At 41.9% G+C, this 19,215-nt stretch overlaps 1 protein-coding gene across 4 annotated transcripts in view; it reads right to left on the bottom strand.

Annotated features, from left to right (window-relative positions):
- LHFPL3 (LHFPL tetraspan subfamily member 3) overlaps window positions 1-19,215 on the bottom strand; it is a 248,549-nt gene that overhangs the window by 56,297 nt on the left and 173,037 nt on the right. The window contains exon 3 of one of the 4 annotated variants that reach the window (XM_057417894.1): window positions 15,856-16,937. The exons of the other annotated variants lie outside the window; for them this stretch is intronic. Coding sequence (XP_057273877.1) covers window positions 16,873-16,937 — 65 coding nt within the window. The 3' untranslated portion in view covers window positions 15,856-16,872. Of the gene's footprint in view, window positions 1-15,855; window positions 16,938-19,215 lie in introns of those variants that run through there. 4 annotated transcript variants of the gene reach the window in all.

Below are 19,215 nucleotides of genomic sequence, written 5' to 3'. Positions count from 1 at the left end.
TTGCTGTTCTGGAAAGTAGAAGCAAAGCCCAGACTGGAGTGGGAGATACATACAGGGAGACACAGAAACAGATGCTTTAAAATAACGATATGTAATGAATGGAGAATGAAACTGTAAAATGAACTGCAAACAGAACAGATTTACATGAAGCTGAACAAAACCAAGGAAGTTAGACTCACTATCTTTATCTTGTGTGAAGGTTTTATTGTACCGTCAGGATAAAAAGGAGCTTGAAAGGGTTATATATCTCATGTAACACATCTGCTGAGCTTCTAATGGTTATGCTGCAGGTAGAAGACATTGCTTATCAAAGCCTAAATAATGTTCTTGCTTTCACGTATAAAGAAGAAACATAAAGTCTGGGAGTGGGATCCCCCAAAGTAGGCTCAAACAAGAAAAATACCTACTCATTCACTGCTGGCAGGGCTGCGAGCCTATGCTTAATTTTCCATCAGTTAGGCAACTGATGTGCTGTTAATCTATACACAAATCCTGTTAGCACATTTATATCCCTTAGTGCTTAGACAGAAATAAAGTAAGATAAAGACAAACCAGATACATTATTGTTTGCTATGCATTGTCTACGCTAGTGATAATAACAGGGCTGTTCCTTGGCAACGTTTGGGATAAATGAGCTGGACACATTCTGTTTCACTATGGAAATGTCCCAGGGCTTAGAATGTTCTCAAGTGAGTTTTGTGCTTACAGAAAATATTACATTGACAGTCTAAAAAATTAAGTCTGTTTCCAAACAGCAGAAGCACGCCTGCTAGAAACAGATTTCTCTGCAATTTCCCACCACTAGGCTGCCAGATGTACTCTTGAAAATGGGATTTTCCATGCAATATTCAGCTCCCTTGCCTCTTGTTAACAGCAGTAGGGACATCCTTGTGTCTTCTGAATACCCTCCCTCACTGTAGGGACACCCAGACATCCCATGACAGAGCGGATGTCCACCTGTACCTGTGCTCATGCTTTGTTGCCTGGGTGATGGTCTCCAGCATCTTCCCCTGGCAAACTTGACTGCAGAGGAGCTGCCACCGGCACCTAGCCCAGCCTTGTCTCTGTCTTCTTCATCATCCCTGGTGGCTCCAAATCCCACAGACTGGCTGCTTTTTGTCCAGATGCTATAACCCTACTCTATAATTTTTTGCTCTGTGTACATGTTCACAAACATCCACACGCCATTAATGACACATCTTTTTCATGTTCTCAAGACACTGGCACCAGATATTGGCTATAAATCTTTTGCTATAGAGCAACCGTGATAGAAGGTGTTGCAATATTCTTCTCCAGGTACATGGAGCACAGAATGGTTCTTTTTAACATTTACTTGTGATGTTCCTCATTTCCTCCTGTTCATCTGAGAGTAAAACAGCACCAAGGGGTTTATCATAGGACCCAATGGGACATCATACCACATATTTGGCAGATTTGCCTGCTGCCCCTTGATAGTTTTCTATTAGTCGTTTGCCTCAGTGGATTTGAAAATATTTTAATTGATTCAAATACATTCACAACATTTCTCTAATATTTAATTGTGTAATTAGTGTAAAGACATATAATCATAGATGTAATTAGGCTGTGTAATTACAATGTGTAATAATCTTGTAGTGCTCTTATACACAGCTTTTTTAAACCCAGAGGAAAAAAAACCATGCATATATGTCCAAAACCATAATGTGAGTCCCAGAGTGTCTGTAAATATTTCCTTACACATACTCCAGTTTTTCTTGCACAGCCATGGAAGTTTAAGTACAGGAATATATGTTACTGTAAGGCTGCCAGGGAGTCACCAAATATTTCTGGAAATCAACTCCATTAAATTGTGTGGTGCTAACATGAAATGGTTGTGCTCAGGTGGACATGTCTAAAGGCAGATGTTGAGGAAACGTGCGAAGGAATTTACCTGAAGAGGTGATTATAATTCTGCAGGGATGCTGTCCTGCAAAGGCTAACAGTGCTTTTATTACGTGGTCTAATTCTCTTTTTCTTACAGTGGAACTGGATGCTGTCCTGATCCAGCTCTCCCTGAGGTCAGTAAAAGCACTCACATTGGCTTCAGCAGGGTAGGCTCACACTCCTTGTGAGGCTGATCCATGCTGTGAAAGGCTTTAAGGCTCCTTGCGCACATAGGAAATCAGTGCCTTATTCTGCTTCCCCTGCCCCTGCTCCTGTAAAGTCAGGCTTGGTTTCAGGGGTGTAAGGCTCAGGCTCATGTACTTTTCTAAGCCAGGGCAATGTGTCTCAAAAAGAAAGAGTTTGTTGCTGTTAAGTTTCATCAGCTCCCAATATCAGACAATCTGTTTTATGACACTGAAAAGTGTTTTATAATTCACAGAATTAAAGTACAAAGGAATTAATAGTTAGTAATTACTGACTCGCTTTGAGGAGTTCACATGAATGTCTCCAATGTTCATCTACATTTTACTCATTTTAAGGAAAGGGGGGTAAATCCCCAAACCAGGCAGATGTTGCAGGTTCGTGTATGAGACATCCTTCACCCCCAGCTGCAGAAATAATACTCTACCTGTCACTGGTTTAGTACAGAATTAATGAGCAGTTTGCAAAATGTATCACATCCTCAATAGTTGATGGACCTGTTAATAATGCCTTATTTAGGTTTTGCAGAAGCATGACCCATTTTCAGTCACACATTGGCATTGCAGTTAACTACAGTGAATACAGCACTCAATCCAAACAGGTGCCAATGCTGGAAGGCTTCTGCACAGCTACCTGAGTGGAAAACCCCTCCTAAGGGTGTCTGACATGGAACAGCACAGCTGGCTAACATGCCCTTTGCAATATGCACTGATCACTGCAAGGTGCGCCAGTCTTTCCAAGGAGTCTGAGATACTTTCAAAGTCAGCAAGAAGCCATGTCAACCTAACAGCTTGTTGCCACCAAGAGGATTGATTCACCTTCCTTCCTCTTCCTCCTGAACATGCAGGCCATGTGTTGAGCAGTAACAGTCTGGGTACTGCTGGAGCTTGTAGGGGATTTCTGTGGTCTGATCTGACCACTAACACACAGAAAGGTATTCACCCTTTTTGCCCTGTAAGCCACATGCAGGCCAGCAGCCATGAGGCAGGAGGATGGAGCTTGCGCACAGGGGCAGAGGCTTGAGGTGGGGAAGGCAACTGGACCTCCATCATTAGGTACGTGATGAGCTGTTGCATCAGCTCTTATACACTGCACATCATTAGTATGAGCATCCAGGAGATCATCTAAAGCACCCTACTCTGCCAAAACACATTCACTGCTAATGGAGACTATACATTCTAATGGAGACTAAAAGCATGTATACAAACGGTAAATAGAATTTCGATCTAATATCTTTATTTTAGTTCACTTTCTAGAATCAAAATCTTACTTTGCAAGCTACTGTAGCTACTGTGTTAGGAAAAAGCTGCTTCTCCTCTCCCCAAATTGAAAATAATAGTGGTTCAGATGAAAAGCCACACTGCCATGCACTGAAAATGATTAGTTTCTAACCATTTCATAGTTCTCTGTTACTTAAGAAGATGTAGGCAAAATGATACGTATTATAATGCTTTTTCAGGCTCTTCGCGTTTTCCAGTGCTACTAAAAGACTCGCTATGCAGACAACCTGCAAGGAAATCCAGGTATATACATTCAGAGGAAACTCCATTAGCACAAGATGTGTGCCCATCTTCCTGTGGAGCATGAAAATGCCTGGGTCTCTGTGGCCAGTTGACCCTGGCTGGAAGCCAGGTGCCCACCAAAGCTGCTCTATCACTGCTCTCCTCAGCTGGAAAGGAAAGAGAAAATACAACAGAAGGCTCATGGGTGGAGAAAAGGGCAGGGAGAGATCACTCACCAGTTACTGTCGTGGGCAAAACAGACTTGACCTGGGGAAAATAATTTATCACCAATCAAATCAGGGTAGGATAATGAGAAATAAAAACTAAATCTTGAAAACACCTTCCCTCCACTCCTCCCTTCTTCCTGGGCTTAACTTTGCTCCCAAATTCTCTACCTCATTCCCACCGGCAGCACAGGGGGATGGAGAATGAGGGTTGTGGTTGGTTCATCACACATTGTCTCTGTTCCTCCTTCCTCCTCGGGGGAGGACTCCTCACACTCTTTCCCAGCTCCACCATGGGGTTCTTTCCACAGGAGACAGTTCTCCATGAACTTTTCCAATGTGGGTCCTTCCATGGGTGCAGTCCTTCAGGAACAGGCTGCTGAGTTGGGTCCCTGTGGGGTCACAAGTCCTGCAGCAAACCTGCTCCATCCTGGGCTCCTCTCTCCACAGGGCCACAGCTCCTGCCAGAAGCCTGCTCCTGTGAGGGTTTTCCACAGGGTCACAGCCTCCTTCAGGCATCCCCCTGCTCCAGAGTGGGGTCCTCCCTGGGCTGCAGGTGGAGTCTGATCCAACATGGACCTCCATGGGCTGCAGGGGCACAGCTGCCTCACCATGGGCTGCACCACAGGCTGCAGGGGAACCTCTGCTTCAGTGCCTGGAGCACCTCCTGCCCTCCTTATGCACTGAGCTGGGGGTCTGCAGGGCTGTTTGTCTCACATATTCTCACTGCTGTCTCTGGCTGCAGCGACCCTTCCCATCCCCAAGGTTCTACCACCATTGCTGATGGGCTCAGCCTTGGCCTACAGTGGGTCCATCTTGGAGCCATCTGGCATTGGACCTATGGGACATGGGGAAAGCTTCTAAGCAGCTTCTCACAGAAGCCACCCCTGTAGCCTCCTCACTACCAAAACATTGCCACACAAACCCAATACACTGCAGGCACATCCTGATGGACCATTTTGTTTAGAACATGATTTAAAATTGTCAGTTCACCTGCTTTATCATGCCAGCCCTATAATCATAGAAAGACCTCTCTGCTGAAGACAGAGCTGGATTATGTGTCTCCTGGCTAAAGCTGTCTGGGTAGTAGTGGGGAGATGGTAGATGTTAGTGCACAACAGCACATTGCAGCTCCATCCCTAACTGATCTGGGGGCAGAAACGGCTGCTTGTGGAGAAACCCACTCATTTCTCTGCCTGACAAACTGACTTGGGCCAATTATCTGCTGGAAAACAGCATGGAATCTACTCCATAATCAACTGCTAGATGAAGAAAACTTGTCCAAGCAAATGTTTTATTCAGTGAATTTAGCTCCTTGTTTTCTGTTGGTGAATTCTGTGGTAATGGGGTTTGATTTCCACACATTTGCTATTTGCAGCTCAACCTGCTTATTCTGCTTGTGCTATTCTGAGCTGCTTCATCTTCTGCTTGTTGTTCTTATTTGTTCTGGGAGGATGGTTCCTAACTTCATGTGGTATTTTTTCTTCTTCCTGATCAAATATCTGACACTTTTGGAGAGAGGAGAAAAAAAATCAAAGATTTCTAACTAATGAGTTGAAGCCACACAGAGAAAACCTCTGCACGACGTGCAACTTTTCTGGTTGGAGTTTGTCTTCCTTGGAATTTGCTATGAGTTAGGTGATCACTGATATGAATGCTTGTAGCAAACAAAGACTGAAATATCAAAGCAGCTGTATGACTTTTATTTGTGTGTATCTTGGTGAATGCTTCTTACTGCCAATCTCCAGCAGCTCAGCCAGAACAGTTGCTACAGCAGCTGTAATTTCTCATGGCAATCACTCAATGTGCACGGGTCCTGCTGAACCTGCTGATCGATGAGAGTTTTTACTGTGTGCACAGTACACGTTTGGGGGCTGCTGCTTGCATAAGTGAAAAATCAAAAGCCCTGAACAGACCTGAGCACGGAGGAGCCTGGCGTGGCATTAACGAGAGCACAGCATTAATGAGAGCGTGGCATTAATGAGAGCAGCGCTCAGCCCTGCCTGGATCCTGCTTGACATCTGGGAGCACACCAGCTATCTGCCAACCTGCTCAGCACCACAAGGAGCAGGTGTCACCTTGTCCCCCCCCAAGCACATCCTGCCCTGCTTGCTGCACACAGACACTCCTCAGCCCTTGTGTTTGCCAGGGAAACACAGGTTGGTTTGGGACATAGACCCATGATGCTGGTAAAGCTGCCTGGCCTTGTCCCTCTGGGCAGGATTAGATTTGTGCCATTCCCTATTTGGCTCTCCCTTACGCTATTGGAATATAAAATCGTCTCCTTTTAACTTCTTCAGTTTTATGAGAGTTATTTTTAGCAAATTGTGTTTTTACAGCAATATGCACTTTTGCTGTATCTTCCTCATGAGGAACTCCAACCATTTCAGAAATGTTAATTGAAAAATCCTCACAGAAGATGCTGGAGGCAAGCAAATAGTGCCAAAGCCTCTGCAGGACACATGGGGAAACTGAAGAACAGAGAGTTACATGCTTTGTCCAAAGTCATACAGAACTGGAAAGTCTTTTGACTGCCCACTCCTCTGCTCTACCTCAAGGTGAGGACTGATTCCAGCCTCCTCCTGTTCTGCTTTTTGTGTGCTTTTGAGGAAAAATACAGTGTTCATTTTGAATCTAGCCAATTGTAGTTATTCCAATGCTGAATTACTTCTCCTTTTCCTGCACCTAGCTGTATTTCTTTTGATTGCAGAGGGATAGATAAGCTCTTGACATGGAGACTGGGCAGTGATGCTGGGGGACACTTGGTGTTTGTTCTTCACACAAAATTGCACATCTAAGCTGCCTGTACCTGAAAGGGGGTGTGCAGCCACAACAGGGGATTAATTCTCTGCTCAAGCCTATAAAACCTGCACATCCACAGGGTTTCTTAGCTTAGCCAGTACTCCAATAACACAGCTACCAGACTGTGAAGACATGAGCCAGGATCTGCCCCATGTCCGTATGGGCTGCTGTGAGCTTACGGAATTGTGCATTGTGCTCTGTTAGGTGATATATACATGGACAACCACAAAAATACCTGAAATGCTCCTTTCCATCTCAGCGACATCCAGAGGAGGGAAACAACACAGAGAAATTGAAATGCAGGGGCCAAACCAGCAGCGCAAAGCACATTCACTTGGCACAAGGTGCTGTGTGGATATTAGCTGAGTTCTGAACTGAATACGCTGTGTCAGCTCAGTGCTGTGCTGACACACATTGCCTCTGGGCTCCGAGCTGGTACAGAGCCATGCTGCTGCAGCTGCTTCCAGGCTTGGAGCAAACTGTGTCCCTCAAGGGCCAGTATCTCCAAACCCCACTGCATCACCACAGCACTGCTGCGACCTCCTTCCTCCCAAGCTGAGGGAGGCATGTGCATGGAAGAATATGCTGCCGCAGGCTAAGTTTAGCTGCACCTAATGGTCTCCTAAAACTGTCTCAGCATGTGAAGCAGTTGAATTAAGAAGATTTTTCCCCTGGGTACCAACAAGTTTGCATTCTGCCCATCTTTTTTTTCTTTTTGATGCTTTGAACGAGGACTTATAATCCAACTTGAGGTTGATCTCTAGGTTTAGACAGCTGGACAGAGGATAAGAAGGTTTTTGTTTCGGGAGAAGAAAATTGTTCTGCACATTTCTGTTAGACCAAAGATTACAGGCTTCATTCAGATCTTACCCACACCACTGTGAGGATTGAAAGAGTTTGTTGTGGCCCCAGGAGGAGTCAGGTGATTGAGGTTTATCCTGGATGCCTCACACTGTCTGTTGGAGGTGCTTGGTGTGGGTTCAGCATAAAAGCTGACTGAAGCCTGGGTGGATCAGGACACAGCACAGCCTGGTGCAGTGTTGCAGTATGTACTTTTATTCCATGTTTTACTCAGCCATAACAAGAGAAATGCTGCATCTTCAAAATGCTGAATTCCCTAGCTCTTCTCTTTTTCTCTTTAAAGAAAATTGCTGCAAAGTGTTGACTGACAAATTTTGTGAATACAGCTTTTGGCTTATCTATTAGCCACTTATACTATGGGCACTGCTTCCCTATTGCTCATTAGGAATAGTTAACATCTAGAAGAAGCTAGAAGAAATTTCCCAGACATGGGCCATGGTCCATGCAGTTTGTCAGCTGCAGCAAACAGTATCTCTTCAATCAGTATTGTAGACTTCATCTCATGGTATCATAAGCCCTCGTAGCATTTGGCACATTTGAACTGGAATCTGTAGATAAGAACTGATTATTTTGAATGCACTGACCTTCAGAAAAGTTTCTTACAGCAGCTGCTGCAGCGATTGTATCTCCTAGGAAGATTATCATCGGTGGAGGTAGGCCGGTTCTACCTTGTTTATCTTTGGCTGAACAAGGGAACAAATTCTCCAAAGCGCAGACTGAGATCTTATCCTGAGATCTTAATAGGTAGCGCTGGTTTTCTGGCATGTTTTGTGAGCTGTCCCCCCAGCAAAGCTGAGTGAAACGTACCGGCCATGGCTGTGTTGCAGGTATTTTTAAGTGTAACTGTTAGATAAATAACCAATTTTTCAGCTGAAGCAAACAGTGGAAAAAATAGTTTGGGGCTGAACTGAAACAGAATTTTTAGAGTTTCCTTTGAGAGATGAGGGTTCCAATACTTTCTATTGTATCATTTTCTTTAAACTGAAGTATTTCATTAAATACTTTGTGAGTTATTTAGATACTTAAATAAACTTTTTATTGGTCAGTTTTAAACGAGCCTAATGTAGTATGAGTAGTACAAGGAGTCAGAGAAGCCCGGCTTTCAATGAAATGCATGTGTCCTCCTCCTACATGGTCAGAGTACAACGACCCAGCTCCTTTGCCACAGCCTCATGACATCTCCATAGCAATACCCGGTTTCCCCTTACACTCACGCACCTTCTGTCTATGATATCCATCTTTCTCATGTCCTCAGATCCTTCACTAGTACTTCCAGCTCCCTTCACACCCAAGACCTTTCCAAACTCACATGCTTCCCACAGGTCCCAAATGTCTCTCACAGCCTCTCTCCTACAGGACTCTTGGCTTCATTCCACTTTCCCTACATTTTTTTTTTTACATATATATATACACACACACACACATACAGAAATACTTACTATATTTCCCATGTACCCTACCTGACTTTATTTAGCATGACAGATGACCAAGAAAAGGCAAGTAGTACAAAGTATCTGAAATGAGCTTTGTCCTTACTTGGTCAGCCAAGTGCTGTTAAGCGATGAATCTCCTGGCTTTCCCTTAGTGGGATCACTTTGCTCTCTTATTTTACCCAGACATTGATCTTCAGAACACTTCAGGGATTTTGATATTTTTGCAATGTTAGCCTTTGTTAAAGTTTGTTGAAATTGGACAACGGCTTTAAAAGTTATTAGGGAAGGAGGGAGGTAAGAAATATAACCTCATAAAGAAATTATGTTAATAGGAAAATAAGAAATTTTTGCTGTCAGACTGAGATGCACTAGCAGAAACTAAATTCAACAGCCATCCACTAAAAAGCTTTACTTCTTGAAACTGAAGTTTGTCAAAAAGGCTCCATATTTGGGTTTGTGTTGGTTTGAGATTTGTACACACCATGCCACAAAAAATCGTGGTGATGTTGTTGAAACTAAAGTAAAATTCTGAATATATTGATTGTCATTGAGAAAGCCCTGCTATTTGTCTGAGGACAGGAACACATAAAAATCAGAAATGTCATCCTTATTACCAGCTCTGGAAGTATGTCAATTTAATTCCAGAACTTGGATATGTTGCAAATCTAAAAAGGGAACTACAGTTCCTTTACTTGTGTTATCCAAATGTTAGTGCAGTGTGCAGTGTGCAATTGCATGCCCTGCCACTGCAGTGCCAAGGTTGGTTTGCCTGTTACTGTCTTTTAAAGGCAACAATATTAATGCAGTCCTGGAAGGATGGGAAAGCCAGCCTTTTATTGCCTTCAGGCACAAATTCTTTCTTTAAATGAGAATGCAAGTAAAAATCAGATTATCTAAATGGGAGAGTGGAGCGCAGAAGGAGGACTATTTTTATCTTAAATACTTCATTAGGTTCATTGGGAATTGGGAGCTAATCTGTTACTAGAAAATGGCAGACAAAGCAAAATTGTAATCATTGGAGACTAAGTTTCTTGGAAACTTAGAGAAAGAAGTGCCAAATACTAGGTTAATTCACTTTACTAATTCAATAGGATCCAAGTGGCAAGGTGGAGTGTGAATGCTAAGAGAATACTGTACTTTCCAAGGCCATTGAAAGTTGATCTTAGGCTCTACTGCATAGCCCTGACAAAATGCATCTCTCCTAACATATTTACACCATACCCATCACCAGTACGTGCCCAGCTGCAAGGACAGTGCTCGCAGGGCAGTCAGCAGTTATTGTTCTTTAGGAAAAAAATCACTTTTTTGGTGCATGATATTTGATACTGAACACACGATATTCATAGGTCTGAGAGGTATGTCTAGGTAAACTTCAATTCTGGAAATAGGGAGTAAATAGCAAAGGTTAGGAGTCCAATGGTGAAGGCATCCAAACGTTCTCCATTAATTTCTGAGTCTCCCTAGTTGGAATGCTTGTTAGTACAGGGTTAAGGTATATGGTTGTTGGGTTATGTTTTTTTGTTATTGGCATTCGTCTACTCTCAGCTGAGCAGAAACCAACATTTTTTTTACATGCTTCAGCCATCCGTCATCCTCCAGATTCAATTTTTGGTCAATTTTCATCAAATATGTGCTATACTTGAGTCAATGATCTAAAAATGAAAAGTACCAAGCACCTCAAACTGTCAAAGCTAGGCAGTTCACAAATTTCACTCTTAGAAAACAGGCACAAAACATTAACTAGACTAGACAAATGATGAATTGCTGCATTCTTTTTCTGTTAAAAAAATGGAATTGGTCAATGCAGTGGGCTTTTATCTGAGTGATAGCCATAACAGCCCATGTATACTTATTATATGATAACATTCACCTCCGCTTCCCAAGCAGGCAAGGAATGACAATACCATTTATAATTCTTTTATTGTTAAAGTTTCAAAACTAATATTAGACACACGTTAAAAAAACATACAAACAAACAAACTAACCCCCACCCCCAACCAAACAGAATAAAATCCATTTAACTTCTGCTTTTCATCTGCTTAAATGATGAAATAATATTTTTTCTACAATTAGAAAAACATAAATTAAGAAAACACTCCTGGGATTATGAAAACTGAAGGTTTGAAATGAAAGTGAAATAAAGAGATTTGCTAAGCAAATGAGATACAAATACATGCTTTATGAAAAGAAAGGGAAGAAAGGCAGGAAAACATAAGAGGAAAGGAGAGCCAAGGTGAACCTGGCACAGCGCAGGAAAACTGATAGAAAAATGAAATGTTTAATAGTATTTATTCTAAATGCTTAGTTTGAAAGAGTTTCTACTTTCTCTCTACAGCTTTTCAGATGAGGTACTTAATTTATGTCAGAAGACAACTTAACTATAGGTCTACACAAACATAAGATGATAACTGTGATTTCAATGCTATGCAGAGCTTTAGAGAATATTCTAAAGAATATTGGGACAAAACATAATGCAGGTTTAGCAGGGATAGATGGTGCTGAACTAACCTGACAGGCTTTAGGTGTAGCTCCAGAATATTAAAAAAGAATGTAAGTAGCCTAGGGTGAGCCATAGTGGGACCAATAGCACAGGTCACCAGGATTTCTTGCAGTGCTTACCCCATTTCCCTGCTGTGTTAAGTGTCCTGTGATCCCTGTGCTCTGGAGGGTCCTGCATCTTCCTGAAACCCATACATGTACAAACATCTATGTTTCTAGGCTTGTAAGAGCACACTAAAGAAAGTACTCTGTGAAGTGACAAGCACAGAAGCCAAGAGGATGGCACCGTTGAAAGCATGTGTACTCACATTCATAGGCATAAAGGAAGGATTTGGGTGGAAAGGGAAAGAATATGAAGCTGCTACTAAACCTTTAAGGTGAACAACAGGACCCAGATTGTTGGTCATTCTGTTTTCCTGCTGGACCTCTGTCGTGGTTTAAACTCTGTTAGCCACGCAGTCTCACTCTCTCACTACCCCCCTTCTTTCCCCCACCCTGCTCCCGGAGGGATAGGGAGGAGAATCGAAAGAATGCAACTCACACGGCTTGAGATAAGAACAGTTTAGTAACTAAGGTATAACACAAACCACTGCTGCTGCCACCAATGATAATAATTATAAGGGAAATAACAAGGGAAGAGAATACAATACAAACCGCCGATACCCAGCCTGACCGAGCAGTGAACCAGCCCTTCTGGGTAACTCTTAGTTACATCCTGGGCATGACGTGCTGTGGTATCGAATACCTCTTTGGTTAGTTTGGGTCAGGTGTCCTGTCTCTACTTCTTCCCAGCTTCCCCTCCTCCCTGGCAGAGCATAAGACTCACAAAGTCCTTGATCAGACTAAACATTACTGAGCAACACTAAAAACATCGGTGTTATCAATGCTGTTCCCAGGCTGAAAGTCAAAAACACAGCACTGCACCAGCTACTAAGAAGGAGAAAAAATGACTGCTACTGCTGAACCCAGGACCACCTCACAGCACCATGGATTACCCTTCCTGTACTTCTCTTCATATTTCTTCACTAAGTCAGATCTAGTCTCTGCCTAGAAACAGAAAGAGTTGGTCCCCTCCAAGGTGGACAGCCTGTCAGAGCCAGAGACCCAAGCAGTGGCCTTTGCATTTCCCTTTTGCAGCCAGCTCCAGCTTCTCCAGAGGTTCCCATGTTGTTCTTTCAAGAACATTTTGCACAGTGCAAGAGGCAAAGGTCAACATTACCCTATCCACGGCAGATTTTTGAGACTGATGTTGGGTGAGCACATATTCTGTATCTATCTGCAAGGACATTAACTGCACTGAAAAGCAATGAATGGCCCTCATCTGGACTTAGCGAAGAAGATGACACCTTGGCAAATGGTTTGTGACCAGGATCTTATACAGAAGTCATTCTGAAATATGAAATCCTATCAATTAATGCTGTAATCCTCACTACTTATCATTTTCAGAACATTTTTAAACCTATATTTGTGTCTGAGTACAACTTTACTACCTCTAACCTTTGTGAGAACTGCTTGATAGATGAGCAGATACAGCCTCTGATTCTAGCTACTCGCCAGTGTATAAATGATTGATTAGTGTATAAACCCGCTGATGTCCTGGCATTATTGTAAACATACAACTTCTAATCATTTCACAGAGCTCTTTTAGGGATTTATTTAAGATATTTAAGATAAGCTTGTCAGTTTTCTTCAGGAAAATAGTTGGGTTTATGGTTATATGTGAAGATTTATTGTACTTAATAACATGTCATTTTTGCCCATACAGGATAAGAATTAAGTTCTGCAGAGCAGCAGGAAATATATGCATAAGCTGAGGCAGAACAACGGAGGGCAGTTTTGCTCTTTACACAGTTACTGCCTTTGCTTGGAAGTGCTAAGGCCACATGACAGTGAATGCGCAGAGGTTTTCAGCTATCATTTTATATTCAATAATTAGATGCTGCAGGCTAGTTCTGAAAGGGCACAGAAATGCAGCCTTAATGCTAATACATATTTTTGTTCTCCCAGGTAAAGTTGCTCCTTAACCATTTGGCTTTACTTCTTTCCATGTTGCCAAATCCAGCATTTCCATTAAGGATACAAGTACTGTGTTTTTGTGCCTATTCTCCTAAGTACAGCACTTTTTATACTTTGCCAGCATGGCTTCTGTACTGAATTTCCAATCAACTCCCTGACAATGTTTTCTTCTCCTTAACATTTGAAACACACTGAATGAGTGCTACATTACTACATACACTAGTAGACCAGTATTTGTCTTTGTAAGATGCATGAGGTCTGATCACTACTGCTTTATCAGAGTTTTATTTGCAAGGGGTCAGTCAGTTGTTATTGTCAGAATGATAGATTTTAAAAGGAAATGTGAATGTATTTGATACACGTCAAACATTAAAACACCTGAAAAATGTTGTTTGAAACTGCGCTCAAGGATAACTAAAATTCATGACCATTTAAAAAGTGTATGAACTGCTCTAATGGATTTACTTTACTCCCTCCCTCTAAAATTCTTACTGATTTCACAGGATGAATAAAAACCCTATGGCATAATTATGTCCAACATGCTCAGTGGAAAAGATCTGAGGATTCTGGTTCAATAAGCTGCTTAAAATAAAAAGAATAGTAGTAAACATTTTGTATAAAATGAGTCCATTTTAGCTATGCTAACCCAATTTGTTTTCTGGATGTGTTCTTTTGGAAGTAACCACTAAATAACTGAACTATTGTACTCTGCAGAGATTCTAGATGCATCCATTTTAGCAGCCACTTACATAACACTGCTGTTTTTCTCAATTCTCATCCAATGTGCATTTATCTTTCGCAAATATTATTATGTTAGAAGGGTAAAAAGTACAGCTGAACTATTACCTCTGTGTTTAGAAATCAAGAAATTATCTACCCTTACACCTCACTGCTGGTAGCAATGCTGGTGGATTTAATCAGTATTTCATGATGGTTGTTCACCTATTAGACACTACAATAGGCAACCAGGATCTTCAGCTGTACCAGACAGTGGGGAGTATTCATCCAGTAAAGATCTGCCTTTAATGACCAAACTGTTCAAGTGCAGTGAGGGGTTATGAGACCCTATGAAAACTGGGAAGGAAAGAAAACAAAGTCATAGCGAGGCACAAACTGCCCTGACACTGTTAGCGCAGAGACCAGGGCTTATGTTCAGGTGCTTTTGGTTCTGAGTTTAGTACACATGTAGAAAAGAAAGAAGGTGGCTCCTGGTCTCCTCTTCTTCTTCACATCTTTTCAGCTCCTTCCTCAGTGAGGAAGAAGGAGATAGACCTACAACATCCAGATTTTCTCCAAGATTGCTGGGAGCCAGTGGCAAATATATGTTTTCTCTCCCTCTCAAGTATTCTGGTGAAGAGGTACCAAAGATGTCTTCATGTGTGTTGGCAAATGACTCATTCTATAAGCATGGCCTGATGCAAAATGATATGTCAAGGAGCAAGAGAAGTAGCCACACACTGACAGAGAGCCTGTGGAGCAGTGCTGTTGGACAGAAGGGCTGTTGAGTGTCCTGGATGCAGAAGAGAAAACACTGAGCAGTAGAGGAATTGTAACACTGCTGGGTATGCCAGAGTCAGAAGCACCCCTGGAACAGTGTCCAGATCTGATTCCACAGTTACGCAGTGCTGATAAACTGGAGGGGACTCAGGCCATCCTACAGCCTGTGTGATGATGGAGAGCAGTTTAAACAAGCATGCTGGTCCTTTCAGCCTCTATCAGACATAGAGTTATACAAAGAGCAGCGAGTTGCGGTTTCAGTGTGCACACACTAGACAGGAACAATGCACTTAGTGACTAAAAGAGAATTAGTTGGGAACATCAGAAGGCAGGAACTGAGGGAAATAACATAGAGGAATAGAGCAATGGTCTGTCTTGTGTCAAACGCTGCCACCTAGAAGGGTTCAAGTACTTTCAGATGAAAGAGATGAATAAATATGCCATGACACCCTCATGCCAGCTCACTGTGATCCTGAAAATTTTTAGGGTTACAAAACTAAGGTGAAGGTGGCTTGTAAAATCAAATGTGCTGTGGCATTGTAAATACATTTAGTCAAACAGGATTGCAACTAAACCTCTACTTTCAGTTTCACCATGTCTGTTTACATTTCATGCTAAATGATCTTGAAGTAAGTACATAAAATATTTCTGACAGCTGTAGTGAGGGCATGCCAAATGCCTGAAAGATTAAACATAATAACATGGACCACGTGCTATGAACAAAATAACATATCTCAGTTAAAAACATGAATTAAGAAAAAAAAACAGTACAGACACAGAGATAGGCAAAATCTTGGTAAAATATTTTTTTATTATAATCTCTTATTGTTATCTGTTGTGTATCTTTTTAGCAAATTAAGTTAGTACATGCTTATAGCAATCTTTAGTGCAATATTACTCATGAATATCATATCTCTGTTTTCTCTTCTACTGTTATTTTCTGTTTTGCATCAAGTAAAACTTTACAGACATACCAATGTCAACAGACAAAGATCTTGGCATCAACAACAGAACCCTAACTTTCTGTTGCAGCAAACTTGGGCTGGTGGGGGCAAGGAACTAAAATACACTAGTGCCCTTGTCTGGGCCTGTTCCAAGGTCATGCTTTCCAGGCATCCAGGGAGAGCTCAGTGAGAATGACAAACTCAAGTCCACCAAGCTTGTCATTCAGGAGAAGATGAGGGACTCCACACAAAGTTGCAGATAAGTCAGGAATAACATGAACAGTTTCGAGGCTCTAGAATAAAACCATGTAATAATGACTGGCTTAATAGAGGGAACCTACACTGCCAGCAGCAAATAGGTCAGCTTTTACTTGTTACTGTAGTTATGTGGTCTTGGACATTGCCTGTAACAGAAACCAGGAAGAGTCAGATATCTTCAATATCTTGCTGGGTATGAAATGTCTCACTGAATATGATTTTGTGAAACAGGGCTGTTTGTTTGTCTTGCTTTTATTTTGATTTTTTGATAGCTCCTTTACTCTAAAGCTACTGACAGCATCCTTTGTTTCTACTGACACTGTGCCCAGAAAGGAAGAGGTTACCTGCATGTTTTTTCAGGTATTTTGTTTGCAGATAGAAAATGATCCTGACTTTATGAAGGTGCTGAAGAAGAATCACAACAAATTCACAGTGGAAATGAGGCAATGAAACTAATGGCTTTTTAAATTGTGAGAAAGATTTCAAAGAAAATTACTGGAACTTGCTTCCAGAATGAATAATTACAGCTTAGTTTTACAGGCTTCCTCTATGGGTGAGGACAAGACATTAGGGCTGGTATGAACATATGGACAGCATGAACAGCTCTCTTGAAGTGGCAGGCTGGACTGGGCAGCAATGTCCTCTCGATCAGCTGTTCCCAGTCACAGTCCAGATTCTTGGCACAAACTTGCCTTCATTATTTAGTCTGCATGAATATCTTGTCCAAAAACATTCATGCAAGAGTGGCTGATTCATGAGCTCTCCTCTTCTTTGTGGTTCCTCCTATAAACATGGCTCCTATCAGTAGGGAAAAAGGTACGGACAGTAGGGTATGATAATCTTTCTGTGTGACTAGCCCTACCTGGAATGAAATATGTGCAAACTACTTTGTTTTTATGTATCTATGTATTGTGAAATATTTCTGATTTTTTTTTTTTTTGTCAAAACTTCACCACCTCTAGTGCAACTACTAGTGATGGCACAGTCAGACTTGTTGCCTTCTAGCTCATTAAATATGGTCTTGCTTGTAACAGGTCGTATGCTTCCTTATCAGTTCACAACACAGGTCTCCAGATACGTCCAGACTTTGTATGGACTTGTCTTGACCATTCCAGAGATTTGTCTGTAGCTTGTAAGAGCACTGTCTAATCCTCAACCCCTCTGTGGCTTGTTGCCCTACAGAATTTTTCCACTGAGCATAGAGCACATACAATGCATTGAGTTCCCTGTACTGTCTAAGAAGCGTTTTTTGAGGCTGCCTAGCATTTTGCTTCCACACCTTGAAGTCCCCACACTTGGTCCCTCATATCACGACCTCATTAAATAGAATGACGATTCCTTTAACTGAGCTATTGTATAAGACCCCTTCCAGAGTCTCACAGAGAGTGGAATCCATCTTTCTATAAGACAGAAAGCAGTTCACCATGTTTTTCCTTAATCAGTGGGGAACTAGGGCTCTTTATTCATGATCCCCAACTTCTTCAGTTAAGTAATTAATGCATACGTTTAGGACTAATTTTACTTTCTCATTATAGAAAGTAGAGCTGGAAAGGAACTGTTGGATCAGCTGATGCATCAATCAGCACTACTGCAAGATTGACCTTTAATGAGGTATTTTAATCAGCTTTTGACTTTCAGTTATGATGCCTCATTTGCCTCCCCTTAAAAGTATCATCACTTAGCAAGTTGGTAAAGTAGTTCCCTGATAAAATTCTTTTATCAGGGTTTAGTCTCAGAATACATACTTTAATAATAATTCCAGCACCATTTACCTTACTAATTCACCTTTAATTGCTGAACCACAACATACCTTATCGACAAAGTCAGTCTCATTCCTCCCCATAAAAAAGCGAAATAGAGAAATTAAATCATAGGTCTAAACTCAGTAAGAGACACAGGAATCAAACTCAGCTATTCTGAACACCAGTGCAGGGCTTTTGCCTTACTGCCACTCAATAACAGTAGAAAAATCTAAGTAGCTTCTCACATGCATGCATATACATGTGCTTCTTACATGCTTGTAAACACAAAAGCAGGCATTTTCAAATGGAAAACCTGGAAGTGTCTTCTAAGTCCTACACGACATCCTTGTCTCTAAATTAGAGAGACATCAATTTGATGGATGGACCACTCGGTGGATAAAGAACTGGCTGGATGGCCGCACACAAAGAGTTGTGGTCAATGGCTCAATGTCCGGCTGGAGACCAGTAACTAGTGGTGTCCCTCAGGGATCGGTGTTGGGACTGGTCCTGTTCAACATCTTTGTTGCTGACATGGACAGTGGGATTGAGTGCGTCCTCAGCAAGTTTGCCGATGACACCAAGCTGTGTGGTTCGGTTGATACGCTGGAGGGAAGGAATGCCATCCAGAGGGACCAGAGAGCCAACAGGCAGAAGTGGGTGACTCCTGAATGCTTTAGAAAGAAAGGATGGAGATGAAGAAGACTAGCAGACATGAAGAGAAATGCCAGCCTACAAAAGGGAAGAGAGCAAGAGAAATCCTGCATTTTACTTTTGACAGTATATTTATTCTTTAAGAGTCCATGCTAACTGAAAGGAAAAGGTCCATGCACTGGCTTCTTGTTTATCATGAGGAGCCAGGGGATGCAGGACTTCAGAAAAAAAGGAACTATATCATTTTATCAGATAGAGAACATGCAATATGTCAGATAGAGAATATGCAGGGTATGCAAAGTGTTCTGTCTGGATTAGTTCTCTTTATTACTACCTGGGCTGTTGATAATTCTTTTATACATTGTAGCTATATGGGGAAACTTAAACCAGGTATCAATATTCATGTTTATTCACCTAATTTTGAACAAGTTATCCTGAATGTTTGGGTGCATGTGCCAGGAGAACTACATGCTGGTAAGCTGGGCTTTGCAATTTTGCAGCAGTTTGCACATGCGTTGTGACCTGAGCTATTTCCCTTTTGAAGAATGACAGCTGACGCACACTCTGTCATGTAGGCCCTTGACAGTGTGCTGCTGGCCTCCTGTCACACAGCTTCAGATATGAAGGCTTTTGCAGATGGTTTTTGAGCAATCAAAGGGGTAGACTATTCCTGTTTACAGAAG

The sequence above is a fragment of the Pezoporus wallicus genome, unplaced genomic scaffold, assembly GCF_028554395.1.
Source record: "Pezoporus wallicus isolate ANWC-B61680 ecotype Strahan unplaced genomic scaffold, APGP_CSIRO_Pwel_v1 contig_5542, whole genome shotgun sequence".
Classification (NCBI taxonomy): domain Eukaryota; kingdom Metazoa; phylum Chordata; class Aves; order Psittaciformes; family Psittacidae; genus Pezoporus; species Pezoporus wallicus.
The sequence above is the reverse complement of the archived record's forward strand: the minus strand, read 5'-3'. Positions and strand labels throughout refer to the sequence as shown.